Source organism: Physella acuta, unplaced genomic scaffold (assembly GCF_028476545.2).
Source record: "Physella acuta isolate Inbredline_101_S28 unplaced genomic scaffold, ASM2847654v3 ptg000186l, whole genome shotgun sequence".
Classification (NCBI taxonomy): Eukaryota; Metazoa; Mollusca; class Gastropoda; family Physidae; genus Physella; species Physella acuta.
The window spans coordinates 2,050,656-2,070,881 of record NW_026731705.1 but is presented as its reverse complement, the minus strand read 5'-3'; the positions used below and the strand labels follow the sequence as shown (position 1 = coordinate 2,070,881).

Here is a 20,226-nt window from a genome sequence, read left to right as displayed (position 1 = left end):
CCCAACACTAACCCCAACACTAACCCCAACACTAACCCCAACACTAACCCCAACACTAACCCCAACACTAACCCCAACACTAACCCCAACACTAACCCCAACACTAACCCCAACACGAACCCCAACACTAACCCCAACACTAACCCTAACCCCAACACTAACCCCAACACTAACCCCAACACTAACCCCAACACTAACCCCAACACTAACCCCAACACTAACCCCAACACTAACACTAACCCCAACACTAACCCCAACACTAACCCCAACACTAACCCCAACACTAACCCCAACACTAACCCCAACACTAACCCCAACCCTAACCCCAACACTAACCCCAACACTAACCCCAACACTAACCCCAACACTAACCCCAACACTAACCCCAACACTAACCCCAACACTAACCCCAACACTAACCCCAACACTAACCCCAACACTAACCCCAACACTAACCCCAACACTAACACTAACCCCAACACTAACACTAACCCCAACACTAACCCCAACACTAACCCCAACACTAACCCCAACACTAACCCCAACACTAACCCCAACACTAACCCCAACACTAACCCCAACACTAACCCCAACACTAACCCCAACACTAACCCCAACACTAACCCCAACACTAACCCCAACACTAACCCCAACACTAACACTAACCCCAACACTAACCCCAACACTAACCCCAACACTAACCCCAACACTAACCCCAACACTAACCCCAACACTAACCCCAACACTAACCCCAACACTAACCCCAACACTAACCCCAACACTAACCCCAACACTAACCCCAACACTAACCCCAACACTAACCCCAACACTAACCCCAACACTAACCCCAACACTAACCCCAACACTAACCCTAACCCTAACCCCAACACTAACCCCAACACTAACCCCAACACTAACCCCAACACTAACCCCAACACTAACCCCAACACTAACCCCAACACTAACCCCAACACTAACCCCAACACTAACCCCAACACTAACCCCAACACTAACCCCAACACTAACCCCAACACTAACCCCAACACTAACCCCAACACTAACCCCAACACTAACCCCAACACTAACCCCAACACTAACCCCAACACTAACCCCAACACTAACCCCAACACTAACCCCAACACTAACCCTAACCCTAACCCCAACACTAACCCCAACACTAACCCCAACACTAACCCCAACACTAACCCCAACACTAACCCCAACACTAACCCCAACACTAACCCCAACACTAACCCCAACACTAACCCCAACACTAACCCCAACACTAACCCCAACACTAACCCCAACCCCAACACTAACCCCAACACTAACCCCAACACTAACCCCAACACTAACCCCAACACTAACCCCAACCCTAACCCCAACACTGACCTCAACACTAACCCCAAACTTTTCATTTTGGCTCTTGACCATACATTTCCAAATGTGAAAATTAATACTACTATATAGGTAGTAGCTACAAGTAGTGTGGAGATGTTACAAGTAGTGTGGAGATGTTACAAGTAGTGTGGAGATGTTACAAGTAGTGTGGAGATGTTACAAGTAGTGTGGAGATGTTACAAGTAGTGTGGAGATGTTACAAGTAGTGTGGAGATGTTACAAGTAGTGTGGAGATGTTACAAGTAGTGTGGAGATGTTACAAGTAGTGTGGAGATGTTACAAGTAGTGTGGAGATGTTACAAGTAGTGTGGAGATGTTACAAGTAGTGTGGAGATGTTACAAGTAGTGTGGAGATGTTACAAGTAGTGTGGAGATGCTAAGGGTAGTAGTACTAATGGCTGTTAAACACACTTTAATAAACTCTGGAATAAAATGATAAATTATCAGTGGCTATCCTTTGTAAAATTGAAAGAGACAAGGCCACCCTAGCTAATGACAATCCAGGGCCAGAGGTTAAGACAATCATTATATCATCCCTGAGCAATCAAGACACAATACATATTGCAGGAAATAAATAGAAGCATGTTTCAAGGTTAAACAAGAGCATCAAGTCAAGCATGAGTTAGCATGTTTAAAGGTTAAACAAGAGCATCAAGTCAAGCATGAGTTAGCATGTTTCAAGGTTAAACAAGAGCATCAAGTCAAGCATGAGTTAGCATGTTTCAAGGTTAAACAAGAGCATCAAGTCAAGCATGAGTTAGCAGTGAAATAAAGCATGAATCAGCAGGCAAACCAAGCATGAATCAGCAGGCAAACCAAGCATGAATCAGCAGGCAAACCAAGCATGAATCAGCCGGTAAATAAAGCATGAGTCAGTAGTTAAATCAAGCATGCGTCGCTGCGTCAGTAGTTAAACCAAGCATGAGTCAGTAGTTAAACCAAGCATGAGTCAGGAGGCAACCAAGCATGAGTCAGTAGTTAAACCAAGCATGAGTCAGCAGGCAACCAAGCATGCATCAGTAGTTAAACCAAGCATGAGTCAGTAGTTAAATCAAGCATGAGTCGCTGCGTCAGTAGTTAAACCAAGCATGAGTCAGCAGTTAAACCAAGCATGAGTCTGTAGGAAAGCGTGGAACAGGTGTATAAAGATTCTTGCCTTAGAACCTCACACCTTTAGGTAGAAAGATAGACTGGTGTTTCTGTTGACCCTGGATGCCATCAAGTTCAAGGTCATCTGTTTGACCATAAATGCCAGCATTTCCCCCAATTTTGTGCACAACTCCCACCAGATGAGCTCTAGTCTGATTGGCAGGTCAATGCCAAAATGGGGGTCAAAAGTCGTAACATTAAAACCAACGTACAGTACTTAACCGGCTAAAGTTACATGTATCATTGCATTTGAATTAACAATGGTCAAATAGTTTTCTTTAGCCCACACTGAAACTTATTTCAAGAAAAGACATCCCTGTCATTTCCCCAGCTAACTGTCCAATCAAGTTGATTTAAGAAATGACATCCCTGTCATTCCCCCAGCTAACTGTCCAATCAAGTTGATTGAAGAAATGACATCCCTGTCATTCCCCAGCTAACTGTCCAATCAAGTTACTTAGGTTGCCCTTCTTGTCAAGGTTTAGTGTGGCTGCTTGATCAATCTTTATGTAGTGTTTGTAGGTTCATTCATTCTAACCCAATTAGTTAGGTGATTACGTGACTAACCTTGAATTATTCATTGTCTGATACATTTTCTTAAATGAACACTTAATCTATTATTATTTTAGTATGTAGTGATTGCAGAAATTTTTAGAACCCAAAACTTTAAAGAGGACAGAGCACAACACCAAAAACAGGCAAAACCCTAGTACAGAAATAAATTATTAAATGGTTTTCAGGGTTAGGGTTAAGTTAGGTGAGTGTTGAGTGCAGAAAAACCTAATACATCACACAAACCTGTTTCACTGACCACACCAACCTGTTTCACTGACCACACCAACCTGTTTCACTGACCACACCAACCTGTTTCACTGACCACACCAACCTGTTTCACTAACCACACCAACCTCCACACCAACCTGTTTCACTGACCACACCAACCTGTTTCACTGACCACACCAACCTCCACACCAACCTGTTTCACTGACCACACCAACCTCCACACCAACCTGTTTCACTGACCACACCAACCTGTTTCACTGACCACACCAACCTGTTTCACTGACCACACCAACCTGTTTCACTGACCGCACCAACCTGTTTCACTGACCACACCAACCTGTTTCACTGACCACACCAACCTGTTTCACTGACCACACCAACCTGTTTCACTGACCACACCAACCTCCACACCAACCTGTTTCACTGGCCACACCAACCTGTTTCACTGACCACACCAACCTGTTTCACTGACCACACCAACCTGTTTCACTGACCACACCAACCTGTTTCAATGACCACACTAACCTGTTTCACTGACCACACCAACCTGTTTCACTGACCACACAAACCTGTTTCACTGACCACACCAACCTGTTTCACTGACCACACAAACCTCCACACCAACCTGTTTCACTGACCACACCAACCTGTTTCACTGACCACACAAACCTTCACACCAACCTGTTTCACTGACCACACCAACCTCCACACCAACCTGTTTCACTGACCACACCAACCTGTTTCACTGACCACACCAACCTGTTTCACTGACCACACAAACCTGTTTCACTAACCACACAAACCTGTTTCACTGACCACACCAACCTGTTTCACTGACCACACCAACCTGTTTCACTGACCACACCAACCTCCACACCAACCTGTTTCACTGACCACACCAACCTGTTTCACTAACCGCACCAACCTGTTTCACTGACCACACCAACCTGTTTCACTGACCACACCAACCTCCACACCAACCTGTTTCACTGACCACACCAACCTGTTTCACTGACCAAACCAACCTGTTTCACTGACCATACCAACTTGTTTCACTGACCACACCAACCTCCACACCAACCTGTTTCACTGACCACACCAACCTCCACACCAACCTGTTTCACTAACCACACCAACCTCCACACCAACCTGTTTCACTGGCCACACCAACCTCCACACCAACCTGTTTCACTAACCACACCAACCTCCACACCAACCTGTTTCACTGACCACACCAACCTCCACACCAACCTGTTTCACTGACCGCACCAACCTGTTTCACTGACCACACCAACCTGTTTCACTGACCACACCAACCTGTTTCACTGACCAAACCAACCTGTTTCACTAACCGCACCAACCTGTTTCACTGACCACACCAACCTGTTTCACTGACCACACCAACCTCCACACCAACCTGTTTCACTAACCACACCAACCTCCACACCAACCTGTTTCACTGACCACACCAACCTGTTTCACTAACCACACCAACCTCCACACCAACCTGTTTCACTGACCGCACCAACCTGTTTCACTGACCACACCAACCTCCACACCAACCTGTTTCACTGACCACACCAACCTCCACACCAACCTGTTTCACTGACCACACCAACCTCCACACCAACCTGTTTCACTAACCACACCAACCTCCACACCAACCTGTTTCACTGACCACACCAACCTGTTTCACTAACCACACCAACCTCCACACCAACCTGTTTCACTGACCGCACCAACCTGTTTCACTGACCACACCAACCTCCACACCAACCTGTTTCACTGACCACACCAACCTGTTTCACTGACCACACCAACCTCCACACCAACCTGTTTCACTGACCACACCAACCTGTTTCACTGACCAAACCAACCTGTTTCACTGACCAAACCAACCTGTTTCACTGACCATACTAACCTCTTGTTTCTCCAGTTTGTTTTGTTCCTCAATGCGTGTGATGATCTCTGTCATGTTTGTTTCCAGCACCATACCCCCCATAACCAGCTCAGATAGAATGTAATGTACCTTCAGAAGTAAACAAAATGTAATGCACCTTCAGAAGTAAACAAAATGTAATGTACCTACAGAAGTAAACAAAATGTAATGCACCTACAGAAGTAAACAAAATGTAATGTACCTACAGAAGTAAACAAAATGTAATGTACCTACAGAAGTAAACAAAATGTAATGTACCTACAGAAGTAAACAAAATGTAATGTACCTACAGAAGTAAACAAAATGTAATGTACCTACAGAAGTAAACAAAATATAATGCACCTTCAGAAGTAAACAAAATGTAATGCACCTACAGAAGTAACCAAAATGTAATGCACCTTCAGAAGTAAACAAAATGTAATGCACCTTCAGAAGTAAACAAAATGTAATGCACCTACAGAAGTAAACAAAATGTAATGCACCTACAGAAGTAAACAAAATGTAATGCACCTACAGAAGTAAACAAAATGTAATGTACCTACAGAAGTAAACAAAATGTAATGCACCTACAGAAGTAAACAAAATGTAATGCACCTACAGAAGTAAACAAAATGTAATGTACCTACAGAAGTAAACAAAATGTAATGCACCTTCAGAAGTAAACAAAATGTAATGCACCTACAGAAGTAAACAAAATGTAATGTACCTACAGAAGTAAACAAAATGTAATGCACCTACAGAAGTAAACAAAATGTAATGCCCCTACAGAAGTAAACAAAATGTAATGTACCTACAGAAGTAAACAAAATGTAATGTACCTACAGAAGTAAACAAAATGTAATGCACCTACAGAAGTAAACAAAATGTAATGCACCTACAGAAGTAAACAAAATGTAATGTACCTACAGAAGTAAACAAAATGTAATGTACCTACAGAAGTAAACAAAATGTAATGCACGTTCAGAAGTAAACAAAATGTAATGTACCTACAGAAGTAAACAAAATATAATGCACCTTCAGAAGTAAACAAAATGTAATGCAGCTACAGAAGTAACCAAAATGTAATGCACCTTCAGAAGTAAACAAAATGTAATGCACCTTCAGAAGTAAACAAAATGTAATGCACCTACAGAAGTAAACAAAATGTAATGCACCTACAGAAGTAAACAAAATGTAATGTACCTACAGAAGTAAACAAAATGTAATGCACCTACAGAAGTAAACAAAATGTAATGCACCTACAGAAGTAAACAAAATGTAATGCACCTTCAGAAGTAAACAAAATGTAATGCACCTACAGAAGTAAACAAAATGTAATGCACCTACAGAAGTAAACAAAATGTAATGTACCTACAGAAGTAAACAAAATGTAATGCACCTACAGAAGTAAACAAAATGTAATGCACCTACAGAAGTAAACAAAATGTAATGCACCTTCAGAAGTAAACAAAATGTAATGCACCTACAGAAGTAAACAAAATGTAATGCACCTACAGAAGTAAACAAAATGTAATGTACCTACAGAAGTAAACAAAATGTAATGCACCCACAGAAGTAAACAAAATGTAATGCACCTACAGAAGTAAACAAAATGTAATGTACCTACAGAAGTAAACAAAATGTAATGCACCATGTAATGCACCTACAGAAGTAAACAAAATGTAATGCACCTACAGAAGTAAACAAAATGTAATGCACCTTCAGAAGTAAACAAAATGTAATGCACCTTCAGAAGTAAACAAAATGTAATGTACCTACAGAAGTAAACAAAATGTAATGCACCTACAGAAGTAAACAAAATGTAATGCACCTTCAGAAGTAAACAAAATGTAATGCACCTTCAGAAGTAAACAAAATGTAATGTACCTACAGAAGTAAACAAAATGTAATGCACCTTCAGAAGTAAACAAAATGTAATGCACCTACAGAAGTAAACAAAATGTAATGCACCTACAGAAGTAAACAAAATGTAATGTACCTACAGAAGTAAACAAAATGTAATGCACCCACAGAAGTAAACAAAATGTAATGCACCTACAGAAGTAAACAAAATGTAATGTACCTACAGAAGTAAACAAAATGTAATGCACCTACAGAAGTAAACAAAATGTAATGCACCTACAGAAGTAAACAAAATGTAATGCACCTTCAGAAGTAAACAAAATGTAATGCACCTTCAGAAGTAAACAAAATGTAATGTACCTACAGAAGTAAACAAAATGTAATGCACCTACAGAAGTAAACAAAATGTAATGCACCTTCAGAAGTAAACAAAATGTAATGCACCTTCAGAAGTAAACAAAATGTAATGTACCTACAGAAGTAAACAAAATGTAATGTACCTTCACATGTAAACAAAATGAAATGCACCTTCAGCGGCAAACAAATATAATGAAATTTCAGAAGAAAAAAAAATATCTTTAGGGGAAAACGAAATAAACTACATGTTATAAAAGAGAACAAAATATACTGCATGATATAAAAGAAAACAAAATATAGTGCATCTTTAAAAATAATTTAAATATGATCCAACTTTAGAGGAAAAGAAAAATATTTTTACTGGTGACTTGCCTGAAGGCAGTGGACAACCCTAAACAAGACTAATCTAGCACAGTCATTAGTGAAACATTCAACTATAGTACACATACATATGAGCCTTACTGTCATTAGTAAAACATTCAACTACAGTACAGATACATATCTTACTGTCATTAGTGAAACATTATTCAAATTCAAATTTATTCAAATTTATTCAAATTTATTCAAATTTATTCAAACAACGGTTACAATTGTAGGCACAAAGGCCTTTTTTCACATTGGCCGTTTAAACAAATAAAGCAATTCAATAACACATAGCAGTAACACATAGCACTGAAAATGTGGAATAAAGAAACAATGGTACATAGCTATCATACATAATGAGATAAAAAAGAGAATATAATAGATGAATGAGAATTGTTACAATGAGTCAGTTAGGTCATTAAATAATTTTAGTTTTAATTTAGATTTGAATATATTTTCAGATCTAGATAGCTTTATTTTATTAGGAAGATTGTTCCACAAATTAGAACCAGAGTAGGCGAAGCTATGTTTTTGGAAAAAGGTTGAATAAGGGAATGGTAAATTGAGACGACGATTTAATTTTATGTTAAAAGAAAATAGATCTGATAAGTAAGAGGGGGCTGTTTCGTGGAATATTTTATATAAGAAAATTGATTTAGTATATATTATCTTTTTATTTAATGGAAGTATTTTAGTTGTAAGAAAAGAATCCATACTACTAGATAAGCCAGTAACCAGTTTTATAGCCCTTTTTTGTAAAGAAAGAAGAGGACGCTGCTTAGATATAAAGCTGCCGCTCCACACTACAGAAGCATAATCCAACCTGGATTGAATAAAAGCCTCATAAAAAACCAGCCTGCTCCTATAGTTGAGAAAGTTCTTTATCCTTGCTAACTGAAAGGTTGTCTTTAATAAGGACATTCTTAGAAAATGAATATGGTCAGACCAAGTGAGGTTGTGATCTATAAACAATCCTAGGCATTTGTAACTGTCTACCTGTTCAATGTTTGAATTGTCTATAGTAATGTTTAATGCGGTGGATGGAAGACGAAGGCGTTTCTGATGAGTTGTAATAAACATTGACTTGGTTTTATCGGGGTGAAGTTTCATTTTGTTAAATTTTGTCCAAGTTGCAAGCTGATTGGCACATGTTTGAAGTTTGTAACTGAGTGACTCAGCACTGTCTGCAAAGACATGCAAAGAAGTATCATCAGCGAACATCTCGCACTGACCAGCGTCAATATGTAATGGAAGATCATTAATGTATAAAGAAAAAAGTAAAGGACCTAAGATTGAGCCCTGTGGAACCCCTATATTAACATATTTCTGTGAAGAGATGGTATTAAGGTGAAACACGCGTTGAGATCGGTTAGATAAAAAGGAGTGAAGTAACCTAACTGTAAAGTCGTGGAATTTGTATGGAATTAGTTTTTTAAGAAGTATGGTGTGATCAATAGAATCAAAGGCTTTTCTGAAATCGACAAACAGCGAGCCACAGAGTAGGTTTTTGTTAATATTTATAAGCCAGTTTTCATTCATCTTAATCAGAGCAGTGTGACAAGAATGAAACTTTCTAAACCCAGACTGATTACTATGGAAAAGCTTGAACTTTTCTAGGTAATATGAAATGCATTTGTTTATATGTATTTCTAGTGGCTTGGAGAGGGAAGAAAGTATAGAAATTGGCCTGTAGTTATTAGCATCTTGGATGTTACCTTTTTTGTGTAGTGGTATAACCTTAGCATGCTTAAAATGTGTCGGGTAATAATGCTTGGCAATACAGAGGTTATAGACATAGGTTAAAACTTCGGAAATTATTGGAGCTGAAATCTTCAATACATTATTAGAAATATCATCAAACGAAGTTGTTGAAGACGGTTTAAGAGATCTTAGGCTAACATAAACTTCATGAACAGTGAGAAGCGGAATGATCAGCTCTGTCCTACCACGGTGAGCAGAATTACAAAAATTTTTAAGCTCCTCACTGATTGTGTAATCAGCATCTGTGTTGAGCGCTACAGATGATATAAAATGATTGTTAAAGTCATCAGCAGATATCTGGCAATGTCCAGCTGTATTACATGTGCGTTTTTTTCTAATTATTTGATTTATAGCAGTCCAGATAGATTTGGAATTAGGTTTGCCTGACAGCAGCTTATTAAAATATTCCTTCTTCGACCTACGCACGAGCAGTTTGACATAATTTCGCTGCCTACAAAAGTCCTCAGAAGTTCCATAACGTTTAAGCCAGTCTCTTTTATTAATTGCAGATTCGATATTGTTGTTAAACCAAGAAGGTTTGTATGTAGTCTTAACTCTTTTAGAGATTTTAGGAATATGTTTGTCATATATAGTATAGAAAATACGCAGCCATTCAGAAATGGCAAGATCGGGACAATTATAATTGTATACATTGCAGAAGGGGGCAGCCAATAAATCCGAAAGAAAAAGATTTTCATTAAATTTTCTAAAAGAGCGATAACTTATAGTTATGTGTTGCCGCGAAGGTACACATAATCTTTTTGTCGAAAAAGTACAACAAACAGGGAAGTGGTCACTAACACCACAAGAGGGGACACATACCTCTATTAGGTTGCAGTCAGGTGATGCGTATATGTGGTCAATTATTGTACTTGATTTATCATTTACCCTGGTAGCCGTGTGCACAAATTGTTTAAGATTCAAAGAATCAATAATATCTTGCCAATATCCTTGAGGTTTTAATAAATTTATATTAAAATCTCCCAATATGATATATTCATTGTTAGTAGATAAAACGGTATCCATCATGGAGCAAAAACGATCATACCAATCCATGTTTTCACAGGGATTTCTATAAAGGAAGCAAATTAAAATTGCCGGATGGTGTTTGCTTTTTTCGAGTTCAATCCAAATACATTCTATATTGTCCGTTGACAGATCCATCCTGTACTTGAAACGAATTGAGGAGTGGACATAGACACAAAGGCCAGTTTCTTTGTGTAAGGATGGGTCTCGGCGTATTAGGTTATAATCAGAGACGGATATCTCAACATCATTTATAAAAGATTGTAATCGAGTTTCAGAGAAACCAAAGATATGGAAAGGATTGTTGGAATTGTTTAAAATTTTTAGAACTTCATGGTGTTTATTAAATATGTGGAAAATATTTAAATGGCCCAATTTTAGCCCACTTTGTGAGGGCCAGGATGATGAAAATAGACAATGCATAAAAGATAATAAAATATCAATGAATAAGAGATGTTATAAACAAAAATCAATATAATGAACTAATTAAACAGAATCAATATAATTGTCTTACAATTACACGCTTTGTCATCCAATAAACAAACACTCGCTGCTCTAACTACAGTACAGATACATATCTTACTGTCATTAGTGAAACATTCAACTACAGCACAGATACATATGAGCCTTACTGTCATTAGTGGAACATTCAACTACAGTACAGATACATATGAGCCTTACTGTCATTAGTGGAACATTCAACTACAGTACAGATACATATGAGCCTTACTGTCATTAGTGAAACATTCAACTACAGCACACATACATATGAGCCTTACTGTCATTAGTGAAACATTCAACTACAGTACAGATACATATCTTACTGTCATTAGTGAAACATTCAACTACAGTACAGATACATATGAGCCTTACTGTCATTAGTGAAACATTCAACTACAGCACAGATACATATCTTACTGTCATTAGTGAAACATTCAACTACAGTACAGATACATATGAGCCTTACTGTCATTAGTGAAACATTCAACTACAGTACAGATACATATCTTACTGTCATTAGTGAAACATTCAACTACAGCACACATACATATGAGCCTTACTGTCATTAGTGAAACATTCAACTACAGCACAGATACATATGAGCCTTACTGTCATTAGTGAAACATTCAACTACAGTACAGATACATATGAGCCTTACTGTCATTAGTGAAACATTCAACTACAGTACAGATACATATGAGCCTTACTGTCATTAGTGAAACATTCAACTACAGTACAGATACATATGAGCCTTACTGTCATTAGTGAAACATTCAACTACAGTACAGATACATATGAGCCTTACTGTCATTAGCGAAACATTCAACTACAGTACAGATACATATGAGCCTTACTGTCATTAGTGAAACATTCAACTACAGTACAGATACATATCTTACTGTCATTAGTGAAACATTCAACTACAGTACAGATACATATGAGCCTTACTGTCATTAGTGAAACATTCAACTACAGTACAGATAAATATCTTACTGTCATTAGTGGAACATTCAACTACAGTACAGATACATATGAGCCTTACTGTCATTAGTGAAACATTCAACTACAGTACAGATAAATATCTTACTGTCATTAGTGAAACATTCAACTACAGTACAGATACATATCTTACTGTCATTAGTGAAACATTCAACTACAGTACAGATACATATCTTACTGTCATTAGTGGAACATTCAACTACAGTACAGATACATATGAGCCTTACTGTCATTAGTGAAACATTCAACTACAGTACAGATACATATGAGCCTTACTGTCATTAGTGAAACATTCAACTACAGTACAGATACATATGAGCCTTACTGTCATTAGTGGAACATTCAACTACAGTACAGATACATATCTTACTGTCATTAGTGAAACATTCAACTACAGCACAGATACATATGAGCCTTACTGTCATTAGTGGAACATTCAACTACAGTACAGATACATATGAGCCTTACTGTCATTAGTGGAACATTCAACTACAGTACAGATACATATGAGCCTTACTATCATTAGTGAAACATTCAACTACAGTACAGATACATATGAGCCTTACTATCATTAGTGAAACATTCAACTACAGTACAGATACATATGAGCCTTACTGTCATTAGTGAAACATTCAACTACAGTACAGATACATATGAGCCTTACTATCATTAGTGAAACATTCAACTACAGTACAGATAAATATCTTACTGTCATGAGTGAAACATTCAACTACAGTACAGATACATATGAGCCTTACTGTCATTAGTGGAACATTCAACTACAGTACAGATACATATGAGCCTTACTGTCATTAGTGAAACATTCAACTACAGTACAGATAAATATCTTACTGTCATTAGTGAAACATTCAACTACAGTACAGATACATATGAGCCTTACTATCATTAGTGAAACATTCAACTACAGTACAGATACATATCTTACTGTCATTAGTGAAACATTCAACTACAGTACAGATACATATGAGCCTTACTGTCATTAGTGGAACATTCAACTACAGTACAGATACATATGACCCTTACTGTCATTAGTGAAACATTCAACTACAGTGCAGATACATATGAGCCTTACTGTCATTAGTGGAACATTCAACTACAGTACAGATACATATCTTACTGTCATTAGTGAAACATTCAACTACAGTACACATACATATGAGCCTTACTGTCATTAGTGAAACATTCAACTACAGCACAGATACATATCTTACTGTCATTAGTGAAACATTCAACTACAGTACAGATACATATGAGCCTTACTGTCATTAGTGGAACATTCAACTACAGTACAGATACATATGAGCCTTACTGTCATTAGTGAAACATTCAACTACAGCACAGATACATATCTTACTGTCATTAGTGAAACATTCAACTACAGTACAGATACATATGAGCCTTACTGTCATTAGTGAAACATTCAACTACAGTACAGATACATATCTTACTGTCATTAGTGAAACATTCAACTACAGTACAGATACATATGAGCCTTACTGTCATTAGTGGAACATTCAACTACAGTACAGATACATATGAGCCTTACTATCATTAGTGAAACATTCAACTACAGTACACATACATATGAGCCTTACTGTCATTAGTGAAACATTCAACTACAGTACAGATACATATGAGCCTTACTGTCATTAGTGAAACATTCAACTACAGTACAGATACATATGAGCCTTACTGTCATTAGTGAAACATTCAACTACAGTACAGATACATATGAGCCTTACTGTCATTAGTGAAACATTCAACTACAGCACACATACATATGAGCCTTACTGTCATTAGTGAAACATTCAACTACAGTACAGATACATATCTTACTGTCATTAGTGAAACATTCAACTACAGTACAGATACATATGAGCCTTACTGTCATTAGTGAAACATTCAACTACAGCACACATACATATGAGCCTTACTGTCATTAGTGAAACATTCAACTACAGTACAGATACATATCTTACTGTCATTAGTGAAACATTCAACTACAGTACAGATACATATGAGCCTTACTGTCATTAGTGAAACATTCAACTACAGCACAGATACATATCTTACTGTCATTAGTGAAACATTCAACTACAGTACAGATACATATGAGCCTTACTGTCATTAGTGAAACATTCAACTACAGTACAGATACATATCTTACTGTCATTAGTGAAACATTCAACTACAGTACAGATACATATGAGCCTTACTGTCATTAGTGGAACATTCAACTACAGTACAGATACATATCTTACTGTCATTAGTGAAACATTCAACTACAGTACAGATACATATGAGCCTTACTGTCATTAGTGAAACATTCAACTACAGTACAGATACATATGAGCCTTACTATCATTAGTGAAACATTCAACTACAGTACACATACATATGAGCCTTACTGTCATTAGTGAAACATTCAACTACAGTACAGATACATATGAGCCTTACTGTCATTAGTGAAACATTCAACTACAGTACAGATACATATGAGCCTTACTGTCATTAGTGAAACATTCAACTACAGTACAGATACATATGAGCCTTACTGTCATTAGTGAAACATTCAACTACAGCACACATACATATGAGCCTTACTGTCATTAGTGAAACATTCAACTACAGTACAGATACATATGAGCCTTACTGTCATTAGTGAAACATTCAACTACAGTACAGATACATATGAGCCTTACTGTCATTAGTGAAACATTCAACTACAGCACACATACATATGAGCCTTACTGTCATTAGTGAAACATTCAACTACAGTACAGATACATATGAGCCTTACTGTCATTAGTGAAACATTCAACTACAGCACAGATACATATGATCCTTACTTTATCAACGTGAAAAATTAAGTCCAGTTCACATACATTTTCGAAGCACTTATCCAAAGTCTCCACAAACACCTAAAAAAAAAAACATATGAAAATAAATAGAATACATGTTGATATTTTCCTCATTCTCTTCTTATTAAGATCTACTTCAATCTTCACAACTTTTTTGGCTACTGCCACTCCTGTGACCTGGTCAGTACAATGGGGATCACAGACCAGAAAGGACCAGAGGCTAATCCCCACAGGTGCTATAGGCTAATCCCCACAGGTGCTATAGGCTAATCCCCACAGGTGCTATAGGCTTATCCCCACAGGTGCTATAGATTAATCCCCACAGGTGCTATAGATTAATCCCCACAGGTGCTATAAGTTAATCCCCATAGGTGCTATAGGCTAATCCCCACAGGTGTTATAGGCTAATCCCCACAGGTGCTATAGATTAATCCCCACAGGTGCTATAAGTTAATCCCCATAGGTGCTATAGGCTAATCCCCACAGTGTTATAGGCTAATCCCCACAGGTGCTATAGATTAATCCCCACAGGTGCTATAGATTAATCCCCATAGGTGCTATAGGCTAATCCCCACAAGTGTTATAGGCTAATCCCCACAGGTGCTATAGGCTTATCCCCACAGGTGCTATAGGCTTATCCCCACAGGTGCTATAGAATACATGTTGATATTTTCCTCATTCTCTTCTTATTAAGATCTACTTCAATCTTCACAACTTTTTTGGCTACTGCCACTCCTGTGACCTGGTCAGTACAATGGGGATCACAGACCAGAAAGGACCAGAGGCTAATCCCTCAGGTGCTATAGGCTAATCCCCACAGGTGCTATAGGCTAATCCCCACAGGTGCTATAGGCTTATCCCCACAGGTGCTATAGATTAATCCCCACAGGTGCTATAGATTAATCCCCACAGGTGCTATAAGTTAATCCCCATAGGTGCTATAGGCTAATCCCCACAGGTGTTATAGGCTAATCCCCACAGGTGCTATAGATTAATCCCCACAGGTGCTATAAGTTAATCCCCATAGGTGCTATAGGCTAATCCCCACAGGTGTTATAGGCTAATCCCCACAGGTGCTATAGATTAATCCCCATAGGTGCTATAGGCTAATCCCCACAAGTGTAATAGGCTAATCCCCACATGTGCTGTAGGCTAATCCCCACGGGTGCTATAGGTTAATCCCAACACAGTTTATCCGAGTGCCATGAAACTTTGGGGAGCTGATGAGAACACTCCAGTGGAGGTTTCTGTAAAACAATCTTTTTTAATTTCGCAAGGGTGGCGCCCCAAGAGAATGTGGTTCTTCTCTAAATACGGCTAATGAAAAAAAATGAAAGTCAGATGCAGTTCGACACTTTTCATTCAAGTGCTATAAAACTTTCAGGAGTTGATGAGAATACTCCCGGGAAGGTTTCTGTTAATTAAATAATTAAAATGTGATATAAGCTGCGCACAGGAGGGTGCAATTTTCGTCAATACACAATTTCGCGCCCAGAGTAGCTATATTAGTACTTGGCTTAATCATGCATCCTGCATAGCGGGTTACGGGTACTACTATATTCAGTGTTAAAACTTCAGCAGGTGCAACCGCCAGCGCCCCGTAGTTCTCCTGCAAGCACTATGTTGCCTGTGCAATAGTGTAATCAGGGGCTCCCAAGAGCGCCCCTCTACGTCCCTGACAAATGGGTGGTCACCGAAGTGTGTTCTACCTCATTTTTTCAGGGAGTGATTAACGTACACTCGAGGTTTTCATGCGGTAGTGTTGGTGAACCCGTGTCCCGATATTTATGATCAAAGAGGAGGCATTGTTAACATTTACTCACGCGTCTACGTGTCGGGATTGGTACGCTAGAATACATATGTATTTAAGTACATAAATAAACATATATATTGACATATATTATATATACGTATATATTTAAATACATAAATAAACATTTATATACATATATATACATATAAATACATAAAAAACATATATATACATATATTATATACATACATATATAATTAAATACATAAATAAACACATAGCTATATATATATAATTCTCTTCTTGGAGACGTTAGAAAACACCAAGCTGTAAGCGCACCTAGCAGCCCCCTCTCTTCCTCTCTAGGCATATCGAAACCACCCCCACCCCCACATGGTCTGGTGAGCTGTGGTTCACGCTAAATGTTTACAATCGTAGAGCCAGGTTTATTGACAGCTATTAGGGGCAGATAATTTAGTTTGAAACTATTTTAAACTTAGATGAGGTAACTAAAAGGAGGCTGCTTTCACGGGGGAAGGGGGTGTTGGGGAAAAGGAGGGTTTTAGTGTTTTAAAGCAAATATTATCAGTGACAGCATTGGTAGTGTCAAATTCACAAATTATGAATTACTGAAAAGTAGAAAAAAAACAACTAAATAGTGGAAATATGCCGCGGGTCGGCTCGTATACATATATTATATATATACATATACAAGTACAAAAAATATACACATATATACATGCGCATGCATGTGTATATATGTATATATATATATATATATATATATATATATATATATATATATATATATATATATATTTTTTTTTATATATATATTTATATATATATATATTTCTATATATTTATATATATATTATATATATTTATATATCTTTATATTTATATATATGTATACATATATAAATAACATGAATATATAAGAATAACATCAATGTTCCACACAAGAATAATACACAATAAACCAACAGACCATAACTGTCACAAGATGTAACAAATTCATACAGATATTACAAGTTTCCCTGCACGTTTCAAATCTTGTCCTACTGTTTCTTCTATAGATGAGCCCTATTATATAGCATCCAACCTTCAAATCTTGTCCTACTGTTTCTTCTATAGATGAGCCCTATTATATAACATCCAACCTTCAAATCTTGTCCTGCTGTTTCTTGTTGAGCCCTATTATATAGCATCCAACCTTCAAATCTTGTCCTACTGTTTCTTGTTGAGCCCTATTATATAGCATCCAACCTTCAAATCTTGTCCTGCTGTTTCTTGTTGAGCCCTATTATATAGCATCCAACCTTCAAATCTTGTCCTACTGTTTCTTCTATAGTTGAGCCCTATTATATAACATCCAACCTTCAAATCTTGTCCTACTGTTTCTTCTATAGTTGAGCCCTATTATATAGCATCCAACCTTCAAATCTTGTCCTACTGTTTCTTCTATAGTTGAGCCCTATTATATAGCATCCAACCTTCAAATCTTGTCCTGCTGTTTCTTGTTGAGCCCTATTATATAGCATCCAACCTTCAAATCTTGTCCTACTGTTTCTTCTATAGTTGAGCCCTATTATATAGCATCCAACCTTCAAATCTTGTCCTACTGTTTCTTCTATAGTTGAGCCCTATTATATAGCATCCAACCTTCAAATCTTGTCCTGCTGTTTCTTCTATAGTTGAGCCCTATTATATAGCATCCAACCTTCAAATCTTGTCCTACTGTTTCTTCTATAGATGAGCCCTATTATATAGCATCCAACCTTCAAATCTTGTCCTACTGTTTCTTCTATAGATGAGCCCTATTATATAACATCCAACCTTCAAATCTTGTCCTGCTGTTTCTTGTTGAGCCCTATTATATAGCATCCAACCTTCAAATCTTGTCCTACTGTTTCTTGTTGAGCCCTATTATATAGCATCCAACCTTCAAATCTTGTCCTGCTGTTTCTTGTTGAGCCCTATTATATAGCATCCAACCTTCAAATCTTGTCCTACTGTTTCTTCTATAGTTGAGCCCTATTATATAACATCCAACCTTCAAATCTTGTCCTACTGTTTCTTCTATAGTTGAGCCCTATTATATAGCATCCAACCTTCAAATCTTGTCCTACTGTTTCTTCTATAGTTGAGCCCTATTATATAGCATCCAACCTTCAAATCTTGTCCTGCTGTTTCTTGTTGAGCCCTATTATATAGCATCCAACCTTCAAATCTTGTCCTACTGTTTCTTCTATAGTTGAGCCCTATTATATAGCATCCAACCTTCAAATCTTGTCCTACTGTTTCTTCTATAGTTGAGCCCTATTATATAGCATCCAACCTTCAAATCTTGTCCTGCTGTTTCTTCTATAGTTGAGCCCTATTATATAGCATCCAACCTTCAAATCTTGTCCTACTGTTTCTTGTTTAGCCCTATTATATAGCATCCAACCTTCAAATCTTGTCCTACTGTTTCTTGTTTAGCCCTATTATATAGCATCCAACCTTCAAATCTTGTCCTACTGTTTCTTCTATAGTTGAGCCCTATTATATAACATCCAACCTTCAAATCTTGTCCTGCTGTTTCTTCTATAGTTGAGCCCTATTATATAGCATCCAACCTTCAAATCTTGTCCTACTGTTTCTTCTATAGTTGAGCCCTATTATATAGCATCCAACCTTCAAATCTTGTCCTACTGTTTCTTCTATAGATGAGCCCTATTATATAACATCCAACCTTCAAATCTTGTCCTGCTGTTTCTTGTTGAGCCCTATTATATAGCATCCAACCTTCAAATCTTGTCCTACTGTTTCTTGTTGAGCCCTATAATATAGCATCCAACCTTCAAATCTTGTCCTACTGTTTCTTGTTGAGCCCTATTATATAGCATCCAACCTTCAAATCTTGTCCTACTGTTTCTTGTTGAGCCCTATTATATAGCATCCAACCTTCAAATCTTGTCCTACTGTTTCTTCTATAGTTGAGCCCTATTATATAGCATCCAACATTCAGCCACTGGCCTTGTTATTGTTATTAGTTGACTTTTGTTTATGAGTAAAGTTCTATTTTTAGTCAAACTTTACTAGTCCCACCAGCTACATCACAACAACTTGTTTATATCGCAGTTACATAATAACTCGGTTCAGGTTTGGCCTTGACCTTGTTGACAGACAACTATTGTGTTGTTATCAATTACAAGAAAAATGGCCCGTTGAGGAAGGATACAAGGGGCGCTAGGTTGATAGTGCTGTCTATTTTCTCTAAACTAAAACCAAATTCAAAATCACCACCTTCGTCCCTACCGGAAGAGATGCATGAAAGAAACTGCACGCAAAACACTTTTTAGATTAGAAAATTCCCCTACCCCTCTCCGGGGAGGAAAAATTCTGAAAGAAACACTGGTCGTATTTGTAGATCATACAAACTGAAGGTGGAGCCTACTTCTATAATTTAAACGCGTTACATAGTT

At 37.7% G+C, this 20,226-nt stretch overlaps 1 protein-coding gene across 2 annotated transcripts in view; it reads right to left on the bottom strand.

Moving 5' to 3' along the window:
• Positions 1-20,226, bottom strand: part of LOC131936710 (AP-3 complex subunit sigma-1) — a 42,542-nt gene that overhangs the window by 1,783 nt on the left and 20,533 nt on the right. The window contains exons 4-6 of one of the 2 annotated variants that reach the window (XM_059293753.1): positions 14,992-15,063; positions 5,255-5,362; positions 2,558-2,702 (exon numbers count right to left, since the gene is read on the bottom strand). In XM_059293753.1, the coding sequence (XP_059149736.1) occupies positions 2,559-2,702; positions 5,255-5,362; positions 14,992-15,063 (324 nt within the window). In that variant the 3' untranslated portion in view covers position 2,558. The remainder of the gene's footprint in view (positions 1-2,557; positions 2,703-5,254; positions 5,363-14,991; positions 15,064-20,226) is intronic. The other variant, XM_059293755.1, reaches the window with a different exon arrangement.